The sequence below is a fragment of the Rhizophagus irregularis genome, chromosome 1 (assembly GCF_026210795.1).
Source record: "Rhizophagus irregularis chromosome 1, complete sequence".
Lineage (NCBI taxonomy): Eukaryota > Fungi > Glomeromycota > Glomeromycetes > Glomerales > Glomeraceae > Rhizophagus > Rhizophagus irregularis.
In genome coordinates, this window is record NC_089429.1 from 438,167 (window position 1) to 455,488 (window position 17,322).

The 17,322-nt window shown below is 27.4% G+C and overlaps 6 protein-coding genes across 6 annotated transcripts; 2 read left to right on the forward strand and 4 right to left on the reverse strand.

Annotated features, from left to right (window-relative positions):
• Nucleotides 1-2,187: 2,187 nt before the first annotated feature.
• On the reverse strand, nucleotides 2,188-3,349 carry OCT59_000069 (uncharacterized protein; the record flags this gene model as incomplete). The annotated part of the gene is made up of 4 exons (XM_066138579.1): nucleotides 2,188-2,227; nucleotides 2,321-2,459; nucleotides 2,539-3,013; nucleotides 3,113-3,349. 4 exons carry the CDS (start codon nucleotides 3,347-3,349, stop codon nucleotides 2,188-2,190), a joined length of 891 nt encoding a protein of 296 aa, XP_065988060.1.
• A 416-nt stretch (nucleotides 3,350-3,765) lies between these two features.
• On the reverse strand, nucleotides 3,766-5,732 carry OCT59_000070 (uncharacterized protein; the record flags this gene model as incomplete). The annotated part of the gene is made up of 5 exons (XM_025320718.2): nucleotides 3,766-4,384; nucleotides 4,452-4,723; nucleotides 4,803-5,077; nucleotides 5,160-5,383; nucleotides 5,460-5,732. The coding sequence occupies 5 exons, from the start codon at nucleotides 5,730-5,732 to the stop codon at nucleotides 4,028-4,030; spliced, it is 1,401 nt and encodes a 466-aa protein (XP_025170783.1). The 3' UTR covers nucleotides 3,766-4,027.
• A 239-nt stretch (nucleotides 5,733-5,971) lies between these two features.
• OCT59_000071 (uncharacterized protein) lies at nucleotides 5,972-7,123 on the forward strand. Its single transcript, XM_066138580.1, has 3 exons — nucleotides 5,972-6,727; nucleotides 6,809-6,880; nucleotides 6,957-7,123. Exons 1-3 carry the CDS (start codon nucleotides 6,064-6,066, stop codon nucleotides 6,995-6,997), a joined length of 777 nt encoding a protein of 258 aa, XP_065988061.1. The 5' UTR covers nucleotides 5,972-6,063; the 3' UTR covers nucleotides 6,998-7,123.
• On the reverse strand, nucleotides 7,056-9,157 carry OCT59_000072 (uncharacterized protein; the record flags this gene model as incomplete). The annotated part of the gene is made up of 4 exons (XM_025320717.2): nucleotides 7,056-7,320; nucleotides 7,399-7,472; nucleotides 7,545-8,650; nucleotides 8,733-9,157. The coding sequence occupies 4 exons, from the start codon at nucleotides 9,155-9,157 to the stop codon at nucleotides 7,186-7,188; spliced, it is 1,740 nt and encodes a 579-aa protein (XP_025170781.2). The 3' UTR covers nucleotides 7,056-7,185.
• Nucleotides 9,158-10,855: 1,698 nt separating this feature from the next.
• OCT59_000073 (uncharacterized protein) lies at nucleotides 10,856-13,215 on the forward strand. The gene is made up of 5 exons (XM_025332529.2): nucleotides 10,856-11,331; nucleotides 11,406-11,451; nucleotides 11,534-11,634; nucleotides 11,714-11,959; nucleotides 12,049-13,215. Exons 1-5 carry the CDS (start codon nucleotides 11,287-11,289, stop codon nucleotides 12,892-12,894), a joined length of 1,284 nt encoding a protein of 427 aa, XP_025170780.1. The 5' UTR covers nucleotides 10,856-11,286; the 3' UTR covers nucleotides 12,895-13,215.
• OCT59_000074 (uncharacterized protein) lies at nucleotides 13,102-16,220 on the reverse strand. Its single transcript, XM_025323317.2, has 11 exons — nucleotides 15,425-16,220; nucleotides 14,982-15,355; nucleotides 14,887-14,917; nucleotides 14,722-14,773; nucleotides 14,590-14,646; nucleotides 14,492-14,517; nucleotides 14,242-14,417; nucleotides 14,121-14,171; nucleotides 13,839-14,028; nucleotides 13,602-13,750; nucleotides 13,102-13,526 (listed from the first exon to the last, which is right to left on the reverse strand). The coding sequence occupies exons 1-11, from the start codon at nucleotides 16,191-16,193 to the stop codon at nucleotides 13,191-13,193; spliced, it is 2,211 nt and encodes a 736-aa protein (XP_025170779.2). The 5' UTR covers nucleotides 16,194-16,220; the 3' UTR covers nucleotides 13,102-13,190.
• Nucleotides 16,221-17,322: the final 1,102 nt, after the last annotated feature.

A 17,322-nucleotide genomic window follows, 5' to 3' on the forward strand; every position in this document is an offset into this window, starting at 1 on the left:
AAAAAAGAAAAAAATGATTATTATAATATTTGTTAAAAGATAAAAAGTCAAACATTAGCATTATTTTGCTAAAATTTGGAATTTACAATTAATATTGATTAGATATTACAATAATATTATATGATATATTGTAATATTTTAATAAAAAATTGATTTGATATTATTAAGTAGTTGTAACTGTATTTATTTAATATTGATTAGTTCAATATCTCTGTAATATTGCTGTAATCATTATGTGATGTAGATACTATCACATAAACATATTGTAGTGATATTATATTAACATTGAATTAATATTACAAAAATGTTTTACATTTATTTAATATTAAATTATATCATAGTAATATCATATAACATTGAATTAACATTGCAAAAAATGTTTTACATTTATTTGATATTGTAATTGCATCATAATGATACCATATTAATATTGAATTAATATCACAAAAATATTTTTATTGTAATATATATTTATTATTTATTATACATTAATAATAATAATACAATTTTATAATGAACATTTGCACATTTGCAAGTAGGTGGGTGGAATATGTTTCCTTTTTTTATTCTTTTCTTTTTGTATATGATATGTTATTTTCAATTTTAAAATTATATATAAAAAAATAATATGTACTTTTTGTAAAATATAAAATTTAATACATAACCTTGGGATAATAGGTAATCTCTGGGATTTTGTAAAGAATAATAAAAATGATAATATTTTTAAGTTAGTTCTTTAAATTAGCTCTATTTATATGTCAATAACAAAGCTGAATTTTACCTTTGGCAAGTGAGTGATATGTCCATATTTGTGTCCAATCTTTATCTGTTTTATTTCAGTTCTAATACCATTATTACATTTTCCATTATGTTTTAAAAGTAAGCAAGCTAAGGAAATCCAGCTCCATCAACTTCAGTATTTATAACATATAATTCAAAGTAGTGTTACGATCCGGATGAATCCGTCATCCGTTCAATCCGGTCCGAAAATAAACGGATGATCCAGATGAAAATCCGGATTTAATCCGGATGAGAAAGTTATATGTACAATCCGGATGATTCAGATCCAATCCGTTAAAACATAGAGTAACGGATGACGGATTGATCCGGATGAGCAAAAAACGGATTCATGGATGATCCGGATGAGTTTCAAATCGGATAAATCCGCAGATTGACGAATTGACGGATTAACGGATCGCAACACTAATTCAAAGTCCATTATCTATACAATATGTAAGATAACAAAAAAATTATTTAACTTGTATATAGGTTATATGTCATCTATAGATTTCCTTTCGCAAATTGTAGGCCTAAAAGTTTCCTTGATATAAGGTAATGTGGCTTCCTGCTATAGGATACCTTTGGAGCATATGAAATGCACGAGTCAACTGCAAAGGGTCTGCAGAATAAAGTAAAAAATTATGCGAAAAAATTATTGTAAAAAAAAATTATTTGAAACTTTGGGATAAATATTATTTATTAAAATATTTTAGTGTTGAATGGGTTCACATAAAGAGTATTATTTAAGGAATGAAAATCGGGTATCAGAAAAAAATTACTAATGATCGACACCTAAATCATATATACTCGCATTCATAGATGATTGTTTGAACAAAGTATCAAGTTGAAATCTTTATTTTATGATCAAAAATAATTTGTCTACCAAGTAATGTACACGGTACATCTTGAAATGACCTCTTTTGCCAGATTATAAGTTGGATAACATGTAAACTCAAACTACAGCTCTTGCCCTCGCTTATATAAAAGGTGTCTTTAGTTTTTTGATTAGAATTTTGATTCATTGTGTATCAAAGAATCCAGTACTATTATTTCCAAACGATATATTATAATCACGAAATATTACATAAAAAAGAATATTTGCTATCTCAAAGATTTCTTCTTTTCGCTTGTGACAATCCAAAGGATATTACAACTTGCGTTTCAAATTCTCTATTTGCTATATAATCTATTTATTTTAAGAGTTTTTTTTTTAAAAAAAAAAAAGCTTTGCAATCAGAAACTCTCTGATCGTTATGGTAAAGACTAATCCTGTTTTAGGATCATAGATCGGTGGGATCGGCCTAAAGTTTAAAATATCTGAATTCAAAGTCAACTTTATATAATTTTTTTTGAATTTTTTTCGATCGTTTAGGCTGTCCGATTAACATCCATCTCTATACTAATTAATTAAAATTGACCCGAATACCATACAAATGAATCATCCACACTATAAAAGTAATTAATTAGAGTAATATGATATTCGATTTTTCTATCAATAGATAAATGTGGATGAGAAAAAAAATTTCTGTTTTGTATTAACTTTCTAAATAATCCGCCTAAAGTTCTATGTACAAATTCAATTATTATATTAGAAGCCAATTTACTGTTTGATCCTGCCTTAAGAGTCAAAGCACCTATATAAGCCTCAATAAGATCACTGTCACGTTTATCAATATATCCTAAAAAAAGGAAAGATAAAAAAAAGGGTTATTGTTAAAAAAATATATATATACTTTATAAATTTAATATATACTGTACCTATAAGTCCAGCCTGAGTACTTAATCCAAGAAATCTGGCAAGAAATGCAAGTGTAATGTTTGACTTTAAACAAGAACATATAGAATCAAGATCATCAGAAGTTAAGTAATAACTTAAAGAAAATTTATAAACATAATTCATAATTTCTGTATTTAATGATGCATCTCCTAACCATGATAATAAAGAATTATTTTCTTCGATATTATTTGTTGGATTAAAAGTAGGTAAATCTTGGTAAAGCTTTTGTTGTTTTCTTCGTAATGGGCTTAATTTATAATATTTGATCCATCCAAATTTAATCCCTATTGGATCTTTAAATTTTTCTTCAAAATTACTATATATTTTTGGTGTTAAAACATTTGATAATAATTGTCTATCTTCCAATGATATTAAGGATGAAGGATGTGGAAAATAACTTGTTTTCATTAAAGTTTGTGGGTATTCGATTAAAGGATGTGTAAATTGTGATTCATACTAAAAAAAAATATTATGTATAAAGTATATATTATATTATATTGATTTCAAATTTAATATATTCAAAGATAAATAAATATATTATTTAAAAAAAATTACCATAGAACCAAATATTGTATAACCAAAAATATATCCAACTTGCCAAACATATTGATTAACAGCTTTCCTTGCAGTAGAAATATCAATAAATGTTATTTTAAAATAACACCCATTTAAACCAGTTTTTTTTTCACAGTTTACAATATCTGCAAAATGAGAAAACTCAGTAGATACCATATCTTCAGTAGTTTCCTGTGTAAACCCTCCAATATAAGCAGAGCACGATGGTGGTGACATGATAGGTTAAAAAGAAAAGTAAAAAATGAAGAAAAAATAAATTTCTAAAAAATGGAATATAGAAATGGTAAATAATCCAAATGATCCAAATTGATACTTGAATTGATATTTGATTGTAGAGATGAAAATTCTATCTCTGATCTTTTATGAGCAATAACTTTTTAATATGATTTTTTTGTGATCGCGTAACTCCTGATCTAAAATTCTATATACTAATATCGTGACATTCCTCTAAGTTACACAATTTACACAATTATCGTATATTTATTTAATTTTTTACTATATAATCTATATATATAAGTCTAACAAACCTTTTAGAAAAAAAAACCCAAAAAATTGCATATCTCAATTACTCAATCCCATTCATATAAATTTTATATTGGGATTAGATTATGTAAGTCTATATTATAACTTTTTTTATATGAATAAAAATGAAAAAAAGAATTTATTGTTGTATCCTCATTTTTTGAAATCTCAAAAACTTCCGTAGAATATTAAAATAAGTATTACATAAATAAATTACTAAATTAATTAAGTCTGCTAAAAACTATAATACAAAATCATAGATAAATTTATTGTATACTAGTATACTAAGTATTTTAATGAATAATTCTATACATATTTCTACTAAGAAATCATTTTCTGGAAATTAAAAATTAAAAAATATATAATAAACTCTTAAATTAAAAACCATATCCAACAACCTAAATAAATTATAAATGCGATTAAAGCAATATCGCCAACTTCTTTAGCAATCATTTTCCAATATTGAGAAGTAAATATTGTCCATTTCCTTTTTTGATGATACCTATGCCATATTGGCAACATCTCACTATTCCTTCTTAATTTAAGAAATGCTTGTGAAAAAATACAAAATATTGTGGCGATAAACAATATTATATACCAAATGTATATTCGAATTTGATTTGGTAATAAACATTGAGAATAAGCGAAAGTAGTAAAGTTTGTTTCTGTTGAATTATCATTTGAGGGGTTATAGAGACTTAAAAGTAAAAATCCCGGTCTGTTAACTCCCTATAAATTTATTAAAAACATTAATATAATCATTTTAAATAAAAGTTATTTATCATTAAATAATTACCATTGCAAAACTGAAAGTGTTTACTGTAATTTCAGGAATTTCACCATGTAGAATTTCACAATAATCATGATCATCTCCACTTAATATTAATGATGGTTTTATATTATCCATAATATCATTAGATAAAGATTCGACTATTAAATTTTGATATTGGTGACCGGCACCCTGATTAATAGAATGTCCTTTTTGTCGAAGCGGTCCACAATCGGTGTTTGGAGGACGGTATAAAGGAACATGCGTCAGTAATATGCGAGGAAAAGAATTTGTTGTATCTAAAAAAAATCAAAAAGATCTGTTAATATATCAATTATAAATATTATAAATTTTATTGAAATCTAAAAATAATTTCACCATTATTGAGTCTCTGCATCAACTTTTTCGCGTCCTTTTTCAAATTATTGTTAGAACCGCTCAAAGCTATTGTGTCTAAAGCTATAATTGAATGATTACCAAGCTTTGTCATATAGCTGAATGCCCCAAATACTTTTCGAAATCTGTAAAACGCTTCCGGAATTATATGTTCCCCAAATCCAATATCATGATTTCCCGCCAAATAAAAAGTTGGAGTTTTTATTGGTTTTTCGGGTATGAAGAGATGTCGAAATCTGTGAAGTTCTTCGTCCCATCTAACAAAAACAAAAAATATACATATATATATTTTTAGTTAAAATCGATTTATAACGAAGGATAATATTAATCAATTCTCACTTATTATCATCCAATTCTCTTCCCCCATCCATTAAATCACCAAGAAATATTATCGCATCAGGATCAAATATATGTTGTAAATTTATCCAATTCTTTCTCATATACATGTCGGGATATATTTCAGATATTTTCTGAAGAATACCTGTTCGACCATAGGAATAATCATCAATAATCTGTGGGTCTGCAATTATTGCAACATGAACAGGTTCTGTTGCTGTGGTATTCTAATAATAAATTTTAATTAAATAATTTTTTAAGAAATAGCATAAGGTATTATTAAATGGACTAATTTATACTTACCCAACTTTCATGTTCCGGCCAAGAACATTTTTGCATTGAATACGAAAAAATAAAGACTTCTCCTATTAACAAAGCAAATGTCCATATTATTTTAAAGGTAAAAGCTGGCGATCGACTATGAATACGTCTTTGATTACGTTTAGCAGGATTCAATAGTTTTTGAGTTATTTTTGATATAACATGAAATGGAAAAAGAAAAATCGCTAATATATTATTGGCGCAAGATCTAGCTATTGAAGAAGTTGACGGTTGTGTTTGGGATGACTGTTGCATAATAATAAAAATATAACGCGAGAGAAAGAAGAGAAAAAAAAAGCTAATCTTGCTAAAGGAAAGTAAAGTAATAAAAAAAGAGGAAAATATTAAATTAATTAGTTAACTATTTTGAGATTTTTTACAGTAAAGTTCTAAAGTTCCATTGTTTTTCGTTACACTAAAATCTCCGAACACAATCGAACACAATGTATTATGTACATAATGTACATATAGTCGGACATTAGATCAGAATCGGAATAGTATTTTCTTCATTAAAATCATTTTCAATTCTTTCTTTAAATTTTCCATTTATTTTCTAGAACAGTCTCTTCCATAGCGTTTCAGTATCATGTCTAACGCAACTTCCATAACACTTAAACCTTCTACAAGCAATAAGTTTTCATCATTAAAGCGTCCAACTCATGAGATTCTTCGCAGATTATTAGTTCATTCTGATGGCCGTGATAAATTTCTAAAAATTATTCAATATTTTGGAAAAATTATTCTTTGGACTCATATTGGTAAAAATAAATCAAAATATCCTAAACTCTATCCTCGTTTAATCGCGATGACTTCACAATTCTCCAATACTCGCAAAATAATTCGTTTAGCACATTTTCTTGAGCCATATTCTGATTTAAATGATTATGTAACAGGAGCACGTAATCCATCTTCTATTGTTCGTCCTTATGAAAAATTTGTTTATTATTTGGGTTTTATTAATTCCATTACTAGTATATTGAACGATTTCTTTGATGATTTATATTGTCTTGGTAAAGTTGGAATATTAGACAAATCTGTAGCCAAAAGAGCTGAACCTATTGCTATTAAATTATGGTTTCTAAACATTATAATGGATATTCATGAAGTTATATTTAGAATTTGGTATTTAAATGAACAAACTAAAAAATCAAAAGGAAAATTGTCAGAAAATGATATAGAAAAGTTGAAAGATAAAAAGTATTGGTTATATGCTAGTTTAGTTAAGCTTTCTATGGATTTTAGTTTTTGTGGTAAGTAAATTTTTTTTTTTAAAAAAAAGAGACAAATTATTTTATTGATGAATTTATTTATTATTATTTTTTTTAATAAAGGATATGATCTATTTGAATGTACTTTTTCTGATGGAGTACAAGCTGTAACGGGTTTTGTAGCGGGAATGTTGAGTAGGTATCAATTCTCGCATCTTTGGAGTTAACACAACTTTAATTTAACAATCGTTTTATTTTTCATTTAATCTAGGTTTCCGTAAACTCTGGGTGAAAGAGGCATATATAATTTGAAAAACGATTATTTATTAATTATCATTTTTATAGAAAATTTCTTAAAAAGAACAATATATTTAAATTTATTCAACAAACAAATTTATTTATTTATTTTAATAAAAACATAGACATTAATTACGAATCTGATGTATTGGTGTTATACTAGTTTGATGACTCTATACAGTACAACTCAAAGTAATTTTCTTTCAGGCTTGAGGAACTCTGTGAAAAATACGATTCATAATTTCTCTCCATATAATTTGGTTTTCTCCTCCTACACCTCTAAGAATAGCAGAATTTTCTTGAACTCTTCTTATTAAATACGGTATGACTTCGTTGATCTATAAAAAGTAAAGAATAGAGTTATTTATAAGAAAATTAACCGGGAATAAGTAAGGTAAAAATTATATTATATTAACCTTGCCATAAGGTACATATTTATAAACTCCGTATCCATATTTTCCTAGAGTATAGGTGATTTGATCACGCATACCTTAAATCAAAAAACAATCATTAGTTAATTATTTGATTAAAAAAAGTTCTAATTTGAATGTTGCAAGAATACCTAATATTTGACCAAACAAAACTAAACCGGATTTGGATGAAATATCAAGATTATTCATCTGTTTACAAGCCATTATTACAGATTCCTTATTATGAGAAGCAATCATAAATGCTATTGGACTGTTTGAAATGTCCAATTGTTTATTTGATCTCTTCTGAATTTGAGATAATTCATTCAATAAAAATTTCACGGCGTGATTATAAGATTCATTAGTATCCTCAAAAGTGTTGTGAATTGGATCGGGATATCCTAATTTTTCAGCTCTTTCACGTTCATAAAACATATAAGCTCCACGTACTAATTTTACCGCAAATACAAATTGTTCAAGACTCGATAAATTATAATTTTTAATTAATCTATCATTCGAATCTTTTAAATACATTTGAAAGGTATTAAAAATAATTGGACCATTCTTATTGTCAGGTTTGTTATAACTTTTTGATAACTTTATAGCTACATGATCTATAGCAGGTTGAAAATGTACCTGTTCCGCATCTATAATCAAACGAACGTTCTTTATTTGAGCAACTTCACAAAGTTTTTTAAGTCGACTCATCATTTTATCATAATCTTCAAAATCTTCTTGACTCAAATAAAGATCATTATTATTAATCAACAAGGGTCTAACATTTAAATTATCTATAGATAATGCGTTAATAAATTCAAATTTATTGATTAAACCATCTTTATTTTTATCAACATCTTCAAATAATGATTTAGCAACATTTTCCTTATCGTCACCAAATAATTCACGAATAAGCTGAAAGAAATCTGATTTTTCTAATTTATCATCTTTATCTAAATCAAACTTATCAAATGAATTGGATAAAGTATTTAAAGTTGAAGTCCAATTTTCCAAAACTGTTGGATTAGTTAAACCTGTCAATTTTAATGCAACAAAACCATTTGGTTGTACCGCAACTTTTTCTATACAATCAACCATCGAATCTGTCACATTGTCGGCTTCTTTGTTTGATAAATCACGAATAGATTTTGTCTCAAGATTCTCATTAATATCTGCTTCAACTGATAAAGCGAGAATTAATTTAATACCGCGTTTATCTAATTTAGTCATGAAATTTATGCATTGTTCGGCTGTTTCTCCGCTGTTAATTCATGATATAAACGGTCAGAACTGATCAATAATCTTTATATTGTATAAAAAAAAAAATTAATACTATATCATACCCACAAAAATGAGTAAAAAAAGTTTTTCTTAATATCCAGTAAGCAGGAGTTGAAAGATTTGCTTTTTCAGCAAATCTTAATAAACTTGGAGCACGATTCACTAACCATTGAGAGGAACATAATTTATAAACGATCAGTGAACGAAACAATTCTTTAATTGATTTATCTTGCACTGAAATCCTACTATCCTCGGAAATATCATCGATAAATGAAGTAAAATCAACACTATTCGAATTTGAAATGATGGGAGAAGTCTTTGTAATTAGTGTTCTTTTAGGAAAATCGTAAGATACCTTAGAATTAATAGAATTAAAACGCGAGATTCCTAATATTAATCTTTGCTTAAATACAAAATTCGTATTTGTTCGTAATTTTGTTTTACTAATTCTATAAAAATTTCGAAAAAAATGGAATTGATTGTACATCGTATGAGAATTCTAATAAAAAAAAGCAAAATGGTAACCTTTATTTATATACATTTCTTGTATTACGCAAAAAAGATAAATGAGTAGTCTATAATCATTGTTGAATGTTGTGAATCCTTTCCTAAATCAGGGTATAAATGAAATGAGCCTGGGAAAATGAGCCTGGGAAAATTGTGTATGCCATACAAAAATGAAAATGAATGGTGAACAGAAGACAATAGGACTTAGATTCTAGACTTCTAGAGTATCAACAATGACGCATAAATTTTAGTTGTTTTGTTAGGAAAAAGATTGTTTTCTTGAATATTTAGCCGCTGTTATGTTATACCCTAAGAATTGTCATTTTATTAAATAACTTGAATATGTATTCTTTATTACATTTTCAAGAAATAGAACAATGGGAAATCTTGAGTTAATATTATATTTAAAAGTATGATATCATAAAATTGGTAAAATAGAACTTTTGACAATAATATTTGTAGCAAATCATGATAAGAATTAGTATAATTAAATTAAATAAACAATTCTTAGTCAAAATTGTGGATCTATTTCGAAATCCAATAATACACATTTTATTTTTTCTAGTAACAATAATAATAATTCACTAAATCTACATATTAATAAATCTACATATTAATAAAAATATATAAATAATTGTGACGTATTAATAATTTTATTGTCACAAAAATAATGAAAAAGAAGGATAATGAGTGTCAGGATTTGAATTTTCGGAATCGTATTATAACGGGATTCTATAGGAGTCGGGAGTATTCGTATAAAAAACAGGTTTGTCTGTGGCGCATAATTTAGATTGGGAAAAGATATCCAATAAACATTAGTTTTCTCCTCAACCAGTTATCAACCCTTAAAAGAGGGGTAAGAGGGGTTAGAGGAGTATACCTATGCATTAATTGTTTCATACCTTACTTCTTTTTTCGTCTCTGCAAGTTAAAAATATATATACAAAGTATTCAAAAATAAATTAAATAAGCAGCTGATTAGTATCTTATATCTTTTAGTTCTATGAAATTACAACCGTTCTTTTTTTAGAACTCCTTAAAATGTGAATGTGATACGTACATATATTAAATATATTTAATATATTTAATATTAGTTAATAAATACATAAAATTAATACCCTAATTAAGTTAATCTTTTACAAAATTTTATTGTAAAATTTAAAAAGAACTAAAAATCTGCATCATAGTTCTTTTGTTATAAATTTCGTTAAGATTTTTAAGGATGTGTTACGTTACGCTTGACTAATTTTCCGAAAGTTAAAATGAAACGAATTAAGAAATTGCTCCTATATGGAATATATTGGAAGAATGAGATTATAATTGGTGAGAAGAGTCTTGGAAGGGATGAGGCTTGTATTGAAAGATTCCTATGATTTCTCTAGAATTATTCCATTTAAGGCGAATAAAAATCAAAATTACGCAACTATCATCATCATGACAGAATTAAAGAAGGAAATTTCTTTGGCGTTTTGCTCTTGATGTGGCAAGTATTGTGGCTACAAGGAAGAAGGCTAAACAAAAAAGTTATCATACAAATTAATTAAATATAAATTAGCAATGGTTTTAAAAATATATTTGATTACCGAATGTGAATTGCGTTCATCTCCATATTTAGAATAGGATAGTATAAAAAATACTATTCATCATGAAATTGTTTCAATTACGCGTACGAGGGTCATATTGTTTCGGTCATACATAATATATATATATATACGATTTCCTGCAGTTTGTAACGCATTAAAAGATCTTAAAATTTTGTTATATTATCTGTTTATACTTTTTTTGTTGGCTTAAGAAAGTAAAAACAAAAAAAATCCTATCTATATTCGCGTCCGCAGGCAAAAAAAAAAAATTTTTTCTTCTCTTATTTCTTCATTTTTCTATACTTCTTTCATAAAAGCGGCTACATAAAAGAATTAGACAATTTTATTTGGCAGGTCCAAATTTAATTTTTGAAGAAATAAGCAGAAGGAATTGCGGGCAATTCAAACCTAGTTTGCAATTCCTTGACGAACTACGGCTTTCGCCTTTTATGACATTCTTTTATGGATTTAATATTTATTAAAAACACGACTTACACGAACAAATAACGATTTTTACATTAAACAAATGTTAGGACGTGTAATAATTATTGTTATTGGGGCGGGTTTTGCGGTAAATAAGTTAATATCATATTCAATTAAATTTTAAATTGTTTATCTAATAGAATCAAAATTCTTCAATTACAGAGTTATTGTGTTATTGCTGCGTTTTTAACAATTTTTGGAATAAATCGTAAGAATCATTTTTCTTCTCCCTTTCTTTCTTTTTTAAAAAAAAAACTGGCGGTTTATGCTTATTTAAATTTAAATTACAGCTGCAACTTTGCATTTGACAAAATTTTTTCTAATCGGATATGCAGCAATAAATGGCGTTCTTACACCATTTGGTATATCAGGAGTTCTCGGAGGAATTAGTGTATGTAGTATATATGTCTTTTATTCTTGAGAATACTATTTTCTAAAAAAAAAAATGTTAATTTACCTTAATTTAATAGCGTAAGAAAACGTTAATAAGAGCATTCACGACATTTCAATGGTGGTTGGCTACTTTCATCCTTATTGGTCTAAATGTGTTTAATATTATACTTGCAAAGAGGGGCAAAGGAGATTTTATTCGTAGATGTCAAATTAACCTCGCTAAAGGTCAACCTGAGCCCAATTTTTTGGCTCGATGCACAGCAATAGCCGATGATGCTGAAAGAGCTACTTTTATCGCTACATGTGCCCAAGGTGGTATTATGGTAAGTTAATATGTTAATATCGTATTTATTACGCGTCTTTGATAAGAATTTTTCTAATATTAATGTTTATTTAAATTTATTCTGTTTAGCTCTTTCTTGGTATAGTGTTATTAATAGTTGGTACACGCGAATACAGTAATATAAGTTTAGAAGAGGAAACTAAAAATCTTCTTGAGAAAGCTAATTTCAATGAAAACGTTGAGACGGATGGATTAAGTCGTATACCTCCTAAAACATCTGATTCCAATAATACTAATGATATTAGGAATTTTAATAATATTGGTACTTACGTCCCAGATCCAAGATATGTAACAAATGTTAAACGTCAACCATCTAAAGCTGCTACGGTCAATGTGGATTTAGCACGTCGTCCGACTAATGCAAATATAAATATTGCACAAAATTCGGGCTTAAGAAGAAATCCAACAGATCCTACCGGAAGAAATCAAACAGGTCCCAATTTTGTGGCTCCATTATATAGAAATCCAACAATTCCTGGAAATATTCCACCAAAAGGTATAGCACGTTATCCAACTAATGCGCATACGAATAGAGTGAATGTAACACGTCAACCAACAATTGGAAACGCTTACGCGCCAAGAAATTATGTTGGTGCACCACAACCGACATATCCTATAGTTCCACCACAACGATCTCTTTCAACAAAACCGACATATCCACCACAACGATCTCTTCCAACAAACCCAAAACAATATGTGAATCCACAATCACCTTCGTATGTCACTCAAATAATTGTTTCTCCAGTTTCTCCAGTTTCTCCTCCTCCACCGATATCTGAAATAAATGAATATAATAATTATGTTAATGAATATAATGATTATGTTAATGAATATAGTGATTATGATAATTACAAGCCTAAACCTTATACACAGAAGACGACGGCACCGCATTTAACAAGGATGGGAATGAATTAATAAAATAAATAGATTAATAATAATAGGGACAATAATTATCATATACATTTTATAAATTTTTATAGGAATATATTCCTAAAAAATAACCCTTGTACATATTTATCGTTAAATAGTAATATTTGTTTATATTATAACGGGATGTCATCCTTTATAAAAATTTATTCTCTCTTATGAACAATGAAACAATTCAATTCAAACTTTTTGTTTTTACAACAAAATAATATTTTTGAATATAACTTTTTATTTTAATGATACAATAAAATATGGAAGATGAATTATATATTACGTAATATATATTAACATCCACCATTTTTAACAGAATTATTATTTTTCTTTGATTTTCTATAAAATCGTTGATCTTCAGGATTAAAACCAGCTTCAGGAGAACCAAACAAGGCCCAACTAGGAGTAGGTGCGATGTAATCTAAACTAGTAAAATGTTCACCTTTTTCGAGTAGTTCAAAAAATTTATCATAATCAATCCAAGTATACCACTTATTATTAATTTTAAATTTTGTATTTGCTATAAGTATTGAACATGAATGTGAATGTTCTGTTGCTATTTCATAAGTATCTCCTAAATTTTCGTTAAGATGTTTCACAAATGAAATTACTTCATTATGATATGGAACCTATATTTTTCAAAAAAAAAAATATATTCAGATTAAGAGTTGGAAAAAGAGAAATAATTTATTCGTTTAACTTACATTAGCCATTGTCAATTTGCTGGCTCCACCGTATCCGCAATAAGTAACTCCTTTAACTTCAATAAAATCAGGTTTACCACGTCTTACCAATTCAACGTAATTAGCGATTTCTTCGGTGTTATAATCTTTTACCAAAGTTAATCTATAAACTATTATTATAATAAATAAAAAAAGATGGTGCGTTATTCATGATTTTATAAGATATGACGAGTAAAATTATATTATATATAAAACTACCTGTTCGTTGTCCTTTTTGGCTTAATATATCTAAACATTCCAAAAACCTTTCCCAAAAATCTTTGAATAATGGCCTATCAATTTTTTTTAAACTTTCTTTCGTACTAGCATCTACACTAACATAAAGTTGTGTTACTTTATCTAATGCTCTTAGACGAGATGGGTGTTGTGCGTTGCAAACCATAAACGACTTGATATATGTTTTTATCAAAATAATAAAATTAAACACAAAAATACATAAACATAAATTTTGTACAAGAAATTATATTTAAATATATTTACCGAAATATGTCTATCGTGCAAAAGCTTAATAAATTCATTGATATGTGGATACTAATAATATATGTAATAAATAAAATATTGTAAAATATATTTTAATCATGTTAATATAAATAAGACTTACTAATATAGGCTCTCCGACTAATGATAAAGCGCAATGGCGAACATTAAATGCTTCTTGAAATCTATCTGCTCTAATTCCCGGTATACCCTTCATTTCGTTAATCATTTTATAATGGTTACTAAGACATTCTGAAAAAATCATCTCTGGTGGATCAACTTTCCAAACAAATTCTTTGCCTTTAAAAATTATTCAAAGAATTTTTAATAGTAAATTTTTGTTTTTTTTTTTGACATTTTTTTTGTTTACTTACCAACAGGATTAGTATGGTGTCTCCAACTTTGAAAATTTTTTAATTAATAAAGAATAAATAAATAAATAAATAAATGAAATTTGTAAAATGAAATTTACCAGAACACGCATTTGTTTGAACAAGCCAAACTTGGTGTAGTTTCGAGGCATCTATGACTAAATCCATAAAAGAAGCGATTAAAAAGATTCTTTCAAAATGTCCGAATTTTCATAATAAAATTGATTTTCAACCTTTGTATGCCATAAAAACAAAACTTGTAACAAGAACCTCTTCCTCTTAAAGCTGCAATAAATGTCAAAGTAATTAAATTATTTGTAAACTATCTAAAGAAATCCAGTTCAAATGAATTCATAAACTCATTCAATACTACAAATAACATCACAACGAAAATTTACCCGACTTAGTCCAACGACATATTTTAACTCCCTATTAAAAACGTTTGTTACCATCTTGCGCATAAAATGATTGTTAGATTGTATTGTCAACTTACCGAATGCGATCCAACAACTTTATATCCTTGTTTAGTTAGAGATTTACGAAGCATTGGAGTAACCATTTCCTTAGGCTCATTTATAGGAACCTCTTGTTCAGACAAGGTTCTTTTCGGTCTTCCATTACTATTTTTATATACAAATTCTTCTTCCTCCTTTGATTTACGTGCAGCCTGTAATTTAGGGGCTAATGCACCTATATCCTCAACATCCACCATTTCTGTATCAGAATTATTATTATTATCCGAGTCTGAATCAGATTCACTATATGAATCATAATTAAGATTAGATGAAACATTATTCAATGCATATGAAGGATCAAATAACATATCGACAAGAGATTTTTTCCAAGCTTCAAAATTTTTTTCTTGATCTGAATTACAAAATCCAAAATTTAACAAATAGGAATTTTATTAAAAAAAATTAAGTTTGATTATTATACCTGAGTTTTTATCGCCTTCTCCTAATGGATATAATCGTTTTGCTCCTAATTGACCTAACCATTTGTCAATATTTCTAGGTTGTATACAAAATTGATCCCCGTAGGCAGAATCACCAAGCCCGAATATTGCAAATTTCATCTTTGATAAAGCTTGTTTATCTACTCTAAAATCATATCTTGTATCCTCTAACCATTTATAAAACCAATCAAGAGGACCTTCAACGTTATAAGTAGATATGAGAAATATACATATTGCCGATTCAGATAAAAAATCTTCCGTCTCATATTCAACAATATCCATTATAGAACATTCACAGTTGGAATGTTTTGTAAATGACTGATATAGTTGTTGAGCAAAATATTTTGCTGTTCTAGTTTGTGTAGCATAGAATATTTTAACTGATATTTTCGTCGACTTATTTGCTGTTATAATATGATAGGTTTCTTCTGAAAGTTGATTCTTACAACAGTCACTCACACCGCCGTTCCCACAACAAGCTGATTTTTCACCTGAATCATTAGTACAAGTTTGATTTGAAGTCTTTTTAGTTGAACGAGTGAACCTTTTACGAAGGCCCTTCCCGGTTGTTTTTTCTTTATTAACGGCCGATAACTCTCGGATCTTTTTGTTATCTTCTATAATTTGCTTTTTCTTTTTTTTGCTATTAAGTAAAGTCACATAGAACACCACAATACCACCTACCGCAAGGCAACTCCAAAATAAAGCTTGGTAACTTAAATACAAGCTCTCAAAATATCTGAGCAACATATCGAAGGTGGCGATAGATCCCAAATCAAAAATTTTTGGAAAAAAAAGTGATAGATCAGCTAAATAATTACACGTGATTTTTTTCCGTAGCCTAATTTAGTAATTTGTGCGTAAGATATTATTTACAACTTTATTTACATATAGCAAAATTGTTTAATGACCTAAAGTATATGAGCCTATGAGGATGAGGACTTAATAATAAACAGTGAAATAAACATAATAAATTTTTGGGAAAGAAAATTCTGAAAATTGTAATGACGTAATTTAAATTTAACACATATATTATTATTTGTCAGTTTAGAAAATATATTAACCACTATAACTGCTTACGTGCATGTTTCCATTTATTCTAAGAATCTTGTAGAATCATTATAATTCAAGAACTCAGAGTTATATCGAGTATTTTTCCTTGCGGTAAAATAACTTTCTTAAAAATAGACAATAATGTAATACTGTAGTAGGTGATGTAAAATTTTAGTCGCAACACAGAATTTTATACTAAGTCTTAAAATTCTTTCAGCGGGATGAAATTAATCATGCTTAAATACTTGGAGATTAAAGTTACGGCCAAAAATTTTAGATAGCAAATAAAATCCTGTTGTTTTAATGTTATTTTGATGTAGAATTAACATTATTTTGTAGTTGTCTATCACATTTAATGCCAATATTAATAAATAATCTTGAATTTTCGACCGTAGAAAATATTTTATTTTCCAGGAGAATCATTTTTGACCAAAAAGGAAAGACAATGCAAGTGTAGAATCAATTCAAATATTTATAATAAAATTAATATTAAATTATATACTTTTATTTTAACTATAAAATTATCAATAATTGGTCCGTGTCCCACCCTAGTATCATTCCATGTTATAGAACCATTAGTAGTAAATTCAAGAGAATTTTTTATTACTTTGGTGAGATCTTATTACTCTGTAGATAATAACATTTAAGATCATTGGCATCAACATTGGCTATAAAAGCACTTTCAGTATCGTCCAGTTTGGCGGAAACTTGGAAAAGCATTTCAATATTAACCTTATCACTACCTTATCTACCGTAACATCAACTGCTATTGTGGTATAGCAGGTACTAGAATATAGAAGCATTGTCTAATATAGTTCCTTCGCAT

Excerpts from the sequence above, each read along its gene's own strand:
- OCT59_000071 (XM_066138580.1), top strand. The coding sequence starts at position 6,064 with ATGTCTAACGCAACTTCCATAACACTTAAACCTTCTACAAGCAATAAG. Across the intron at positions 6,728-6,808 it reads TATGGATTTTAGTTTTTGTG|GATATGATCTATTTGAATGT; the intron begins GTAAGTAAATTT and ends TTTTTAATAAAG. Across the intron at positions 6,881-6,956 it reads TTTTGTAGCGGGAATGTTGA|GTTTCCGTAAACTCTGGGTG; the intron begins GTAGGTATCAAT and ends CATTTAATCTAG.
- OCT59_000073 (XM_025332529.2), top strand. The coding sequence starts at position 11,287 with ATGTTAGGACGTGTAATAATTATTGTTATTGGGGCGGGTTTTGCG. Across the intron at positions 11,332-11,405 it reads TTATTGGGGCGGGTTTTGCG|AGTTATTGTGTTATTGCTGC; the intron begins GTAAATAAGTTA and ends CTTCAATTACAG. Across the intron at positions 11,960-12,048 it reads GTGCCCAAGGTGGTATTATG|CTCTTTCTTGGTATAGTGTT; the intron begins GTAAGTTAATAT and ends TATTCTGTTTAG.
- OCT59_000074 (XM_025323317.2), bottom strand. The coding sequence starts at position 16,193 with ATGTTGCTCAGATATTTTGAGAGCTTGTATTTAAGTTACCAAGCTTTA. Across the intron at positions 14,918-14,981 it reads AAGTTGTTGGATCGCATTCG|GGAGTTAAAATATGTCGTTG; the intron begins GTAAGTTGACAA and ends CGTTTTTAATAG. Across the intron at positions 14,172-14,241 it reads TAGTCGGAGAGCCTATATTA|TATCCACATATCAATGAATT; the intron begins GTAAGTCTTATT and ends ATATATTATTAG.